Genomic DNA, 6,634 nt, shown 5'->3' with positions numbered 1-6,634 from the left:
GAAGACGAAGAGGTTAAAGGAGGACCGTGGAACATGGAAGCTTCTCAGCTGCTGCAAGTGACCTGCCAACAAGGGCAGAATAAATATGATGATAACATAATGATAATACCATGTGTGTAATTTTGTGTTTGCTTTTTTGTATCTTGGAAAGACCAAATGCAGGGGTGTCGCGAAAGTTTGAAACGTACTTTGGTGTGTCCCAAAACAAAAAAAAAAAAAAAAGTTGAGAAACGCTGATCTAAATAATAATATTTCCTGAAGAATATTGATTAACTCAGCTAAGGTTAACCTCTTCATACGGCTTTAGTGGCTCCTGTAAATGTAAGTGTAAGAATTTTAACTACCGGTCATACTTTTCCAGAGGTTTTGCCTCTGAAGCGCCACCTACCTAGAACGGTGACGAGTTTTGTAGAAACCTTCCTACTCCTCATCCTGGACTTTTCTCCGCGTTTTTACAGGACATTGTTCATCAGACTTATCTCAGCCAAGGGTGTACAGTGTCACTGCATTAATAGGAGAACTGTCTTACCTGGACTACTATCCAAACGGGTAGTCCCACCTTGAGATCACTCACACATCTCATCATACACTAGTCTCACTAGCTTTTGCATCTGGGCAGTTGCCCATCGGACGGTCTTTTAAGATGGCGGATTCACGCACCACCTCAGGCAAACGCACGAACAGCAGGAATACGTCTCTTCCTTCTATCGTCGACGAACCTCCTGTGTGTCCCACGAAGGTGAGGCCACGGAAGGGATCGTCAAAGGCGCAGACAAACGCTACAACCGCTCGCACACGAAGAGACTCTCATACTTCAGTTGCATCTATTGAATCCACAACCTCCGTCCGCTCCAGGTCACCTCAATCTAAAGACAGCTATGCTGCACGTGTTCAGGATTCACCTCCAAAGAAAAAACATCACCACGAAGATTCCGCTAGGGACACTATGGATATAGGAGCATCAACATCGTCCACTTCACCTATCTCATCAACCTTTTCCATACTACTTCGTAATTACGATAGCAAGTTTTCCAACGAGAAATTTGTCTCACTTCAATTACGGAAATATCTACCACGTGCTGCTCTCAAGGAAATAGTTCATACCCGGAATGGTTACATTCTCAAGACAGCAGACCCAGATCTTTACACCACTATTCGTAACAAAGTACCAATCGATACTTTTGGCGCAAACACTGAGATCACTCGCCTTTCCGATTCAGCACGCAAACAACCACCTCCACCCCGACGGCCCTCACTTCTCTCTGTGGTTATCCGCGGAGTAGATCCGTCATACACAGACGATGAAATCCATGAGGAACTGAAACTCGATGGTTACACCGTTACTAAAGTTCTTAGGATTCGTAACGACCGTGGGCCCACCTACATGGTCCGAATTCTTACACCTCATCAGGAGACTATAGACGATCTCCTTGCACATGGGGCATACATCTATAATCGAAAACATAGAGTCGAACCATCGCGATCGTTAGCACCATTGCCAGTACGCTGTGAACGCTGTCAGGAATATAATACACATACCACTTCTGAATGTAAAAACAATTATAAGTGCGGGTACTGTGCAGGACCCCATTCAACACGGCTCTGTACGAATTTACACCAACCAGCGAAGTGCTCCACATGTCCCGATAACCACCCCACTTATAGTTATAAGTGTAAAGCAAAGCCGGTACCAACACCAGCCCATCCTGAACTTGTTGTACCACTCCGTACAGCACCTGCCACCCCTTCAACTCCGCCTGCTACTGACGCTCCTGTCACCTTAAACCAACTGCTCACATTTTTTACTCTGGCACTCCAAAATATTCACCCTTTCATACGGCCACACATTCTACAGCAAATTACTCTAGCAGCTAAATCAACATTTCATATCAATTTCACATCTACTTATTCTGGTAATACAGTACACTTTCATGCATCTCCAAACACCCACCTCGGATAATCACCCTTTCATTATGGCTTTAAACTTTCTGTACTTGAATATCAGATCATTCTCTACTAATAAACTCCTGTTTGAAACTCTACTTCTGGAGGAACATATCACAGTTTTTCTGTTAAACGAAACATTTTTGACAAAGAGAACTCCATGTCGCATACCCGGCTACACCATTCTTAGGGCAGACAGTCACAATCCAGCACAACGAGCGAATGGAGGCGTAGCAATTGGTTTCTCTCCGCATCTCCCCTATCGTCAGCACGATTGTCCCATCAATATGTTACCTGAACATCTCATCACCACTTTATACTTCAAATCTCTCAGCATCACGTTTGCAACCATTTACGTACGTCCTGGTCACCCTCGTCCGACTCAGTTTGTTCAATATATTTCAAACACTTACCGTCACTATATTATCATGGCCGATTTTAATCTGCACAGTCGCTCACAACTAGATCGTATGAATTTCGAAACTTTTATAACTACGCACACAAGTGGGATCATACATCCACTCCCAAAGCCTACTCGGCCCATTTCCAACACAACACCGGACATTGTCATCACCTCAGCAAATCTCTCCACCCATAGTCTCATCACTGTTCTCGATACAATAGGTAGCGATCACGCTCCTGTTCAATTTACCCTTCAGTTACAAGCCACTGCATCACCTCGCTCGCAATTGCCTTCTCGCCTATGTTACCGCTTCGATAAAGCAAACTGGACTCATTATCGCAGCTATCTGACTCAACATACAGCACACCTAACATCACCCACTACTGAAGATGAACTTTACGCTACAATGGATACTATTACAAATACCATCCAGGAAGCCAGTAAACTCTCTATCCCAACTAGTAAAAGCATTCCATACCAACCACGTCTACCACCACACTATGTGACTATGATATCCTGCTCCCGCCAACTTTTCAGAGATTACCTTCGTACCGGAAATCCTGAAGCTTTACATCATCATAAACTAATGCAACGTACAGTGCACAACTACATCAAAGCGTACAAACTCAGATGCTGGGTTAAAACCTGCAATAACCTATCAAACACCAGTCATCCAACAAAGTACTGGAAAAGGTTCAACGCTTTATGCGGCAAGTCAAGTAGCACTCCATACCCCATACTGATTGGAAACTCCGCTGCTCCTACAGACACAGACACAGCAAATGCTTTTGCCGATCACCTCCAGACAATTTTCACTCCGCCCCCTTCTGAGGACCGGCCACACATTGCTGATCGGGTAAACCCATCAACTCCATTCTTACAGCCTAGTCATCTGCATGTTCTCAATCCCAATCAACCTGTTACCGCACCCATCACCGTCACGGAGATCACCGATACCGTACGATATAAACGAAATACAGCACCAGGTCTCGATAATATAACGTATCGCCAGATCCGAGAATGTCCTTTTGCACTACTACTTCTTCTTGCAAACGTTTTCACTTTCATTCTGCGCACTGGATACTTCCCTATGCCTTGGAAGACTTCAAAAACGCTAATGTTTCCGAAACCACACAAACCACCTCATGAACTATCTTCTTACAGGCCGATTCAACTCACAACAACCTTTAGCAAAATTCTTGAGCGCATTCTTGTTAAACGCCTCCATAACTATCTCTTAGACAGAAACATCCTACCTCTCAGCCAAACGGGTTTCCGCCCTTCCTTTTCCATAAATGACCAAGTCTTACGCCTCACAAGCCTAATTAGTACACACTATAATTCAGTGCACCCATCATGCCTCGTCCTCTTCGACTTGGAAAAAGCATTTGATAAAGTGTGGCATATTGGACTTATTTACAAGCTTATTAGACTTCAGCTACCTACCGCCTACATACGCCTAATCTTTAACTTTCTTTCCGGCCGTCTTACATACGTAGCCATCCGAAATTGCCTATCGCATCCGATCTTCTTACTCTCAGGAGTCCCTCAAGGCTCCGCTCTCTCACCTCTATTGTACATTCTGTTTGTAGCTGATATGCCACGCCTTCCAAATTTCGTTCATGCCTTCCAGTATGCAGACGACACCGCTTTTCTCACGTTAGACACATCCATTCAACATATTAACGGCATCCTACAAAACGCCATAGATAACTTTTGCCGCTGGTGTCGACACTGGAAACTTAAAATTAATGCTACAAAGACACAAGCCATCGTTTTCATCCCGAAGAAGAAAACATCTAAAGTACGCAGAAATCGCCGTTGTCTCTCCTTACATGTTGACCATGTTCCGTTGCAAGCTACCAGGACAGTAACCTATTTAGGCATCACTTTTGACAGTCACCTTACATGGATGCACCATCTTAAAACGATAACGACAAAGGCTTACAATAGACTAAACTTGCTTAAACGTCTCGTGGGTACGACTTGGGGTCTAACACCTTCTACTGTCTTAAACACCTACAAGGTTTTTCTGCGTCCTACCTTAACGTATGGCTTCACAGCCTGGATCGCTGCTTCCGACACATTCTACAATAAACTACTTGTCCTTGAACGACACGCCTTCCGGATAGCTTTTCGTATAGTATTGCCTAGCCCAACACGTGATCTCTATTCCCGTATCTCATTTCCAACATTGCAATATTACCTTGAAACTCTCCGACTCTCCTACATCCGTAGCCGCTTTCAAGCTCATCATCCCCTTCTCTTTGACACAATGCAATACTTAACATTACATACCACACCTTCACGATATGTACACACTCCCTTATCCCTTCTTTTCACACTATACCACTACACACTTCCACCCGATGATCCCTCACTTTTGCTTATCAATGATTACATCACTCATGTTCATCGTCCTCTCATATTCCCATCATTTCATGCACAGTGATTTCCTCTGTCTACTAACTTGGGTTCCCACCGTCTTTCATCATAGCCTAGAGTCCCCCTAGGCAAGAAGATAACCGCATTCGTCTGCTAACATTACATTCTTTGTGTTGTCCTGTGCATCGCACCTTACTTCATCCTTCACTCCCATCAACAAATAATTACAGACTCATATATTAAAATATATATTTTCTCTAATTGTCTTTATTTCAAAATTTGTCTCTTTTCACATGTTCTAGTTGTTTCATATTATGTTTCTTATTATGTATGTTTTTCCGTGACTATCCTATATACTGAAAACATCATTTTCATTATTTTTATTATTATTTTGTTTTCTGCAATTCATAACAACTGCATGACTGTATGTATTAATATGTATCACTGTATTTAATGTTTGTCAATTGTGATCATTCCTTATCCACGCCAAATGTTAGGGAACGCAAAGTTCCTTAAGTCCAGCAATTAAATGAATAAAGATATATTACAGCACTTAGACCATCCATAGACCTTGAAACCTAAGTCTTCCCACACCACTTCCCTAAAACACGGCGTAACCCTGTAAAAGGTAGCTAGCCTTGGCTAGCATTGTAAAAAAAAACTACCGGTAGTTTAAAGATTTTTTGTTGTAAATTTAAGGAAGTGGTTAGGGCTGGTGAGTGGATAGCCTACTTCACTGGATTTGCAAGCAGAGGATCCGAGTTCAAATCTCGGCAGGCTCGAACATTTTAACATCTTTCAATTTCAATCCATACACGATGTGATAAGCTAGATCTTTTCCTGTGGAGAAGGAGAGGGATGTTGGAATTACTGGGAATTTTAGTAGGACATGAATATTAGACTAAGAGTTACAAACTAATTTCCTTTAATTGCTCCCGAGTTGATATTTTCAGTTATTTCAACAATTTCTCACTAACTGATGTATGATCAGCGCTTTCTTTTTAGTTGTATTCACCAGTATGTAGTGAAATACATTACACACACACACAACTGCTTCAAAAGTTACGCTAAACCCTGTTCCACCTATCCAGTCGCTTGTGATACAAAGGCTTGTAAAGGTATTCTGTAACTGATTGTCTTAATTTCTAAGGAGAATCAGGAGTTACCGAAGCAACTACTACTAATACTCCTTCCAAAAAATAATCTCGTGGCCACGAGTTTCTTTTCGGTCAAAAATAAGCACTTTCCAGGATTTTTTTTATTATTTTTTTTTTTACAAGGTTAAACCGGTCAAGGGGTACACCCTTTCTTCGGGATGGGCATGAAGGGAAAGCTAAGGGATAGGTGAGAGAAGGTGAGGGCTAAGTGATTTTTTTTAATTTTTTTTATTTATTTATTTATTTATTTCCAGTGCATTTTTATTTTGGGGCTTGCATTGATTCATGTAGTTGGGTTTTCATATTCTTTATTTCTTTCTTTATTTATTTATTTATTCAGGACATCCATTTCAAGGCATCATTTAGGTATCTATTAGCGGCGAGAAATTGAAGCTAGGAATTCATCCACGGGATAATGAGATGATAGATGAATGCAGTGCAATTGGACAAGACAAAACACAGGGAAGATGATTAGTAGAGACAAATGCAGGGCTATCTTCTGTTCTGTGGCAACTCAGAACTAATGAGCACAGATGAGCCTCTGGAACTACAATGATGAGTACTAGTGCAAAGATGGATAGATGTGCCGTGATAAATGGTCAGGGTGGTAGATGGCAAAATCTTGTTTAGTAGGATCGTTGTCATCAAGGGTATTGGAGTACATTGTGAGGAGATGTTGAAGAGGGGTATCAAGATATTGAGAGGGTGTGTCTAGCAGGATGTCTATACGAATGGCGTCAAGAAT

The 6,634-nt window shown here is 42.0% G+C and overlaps 1 protein-coding gene across 1 annotated transcript; it reads left to right on the top strand.

Annotated features, from left to right (window-relative positions):
* Positions 1-1,973: 1,973 nt before the first annotated feature.
* On the top strand, positions 1,974-6,280 carry LOC145683162 (uncharacterized). Its single transcript, XM_081754527.1, has 2 exons — positions 1,974-3,305; positions 6,230-6,280. Exons 1-2 carry the CDS (start codon positions 1,974-1,976, stop codon positions 6,278-6,280), a joined length of 1,383 nt encoding a protein of 460 aa, XP_081610653.1.
* The last annotated feature ends 354 nt before the right edge of the window (positions 6,281-6,634 follow it).

The sequence above is a fragment of the Thermobia domestica genome, chromosome 4, assembly GCF_964235325.1.
Source record: "Thermobia domestica chromosome 4, izTheDome1.hap1.1, whole genome shotgun sequence".
Taxonomy (NCBI): domain Eukaryota; kingdom Metazoa; phylum Arthropoda; class Insecta; order Zygentoma; family Lepismatidae; genus Thermobia; species Thermobia domestica.
The sequence above is the reverse complement of the archived record's forward strand: the minus strand, read 5'-3'. Positions and strand labels throughout refer to the sequence as shown.

Bases quoted from the DNA above. Each gene is read 5' to 3' on its own strand.
- LOC145683162 (XM_081754527.1), top strand. From the start codon at position 1,974: ATGGCTTTAAACTTTCTGTACTTGAATATCAGATCATTCTCTACTAAT. The intron at 3,306-6,229 runs GTACGATATAAA...TTATTTATTCAG, and splicing joins TCACGGAGATCACCGATACC to GACATCCATTTCAAGGCATC.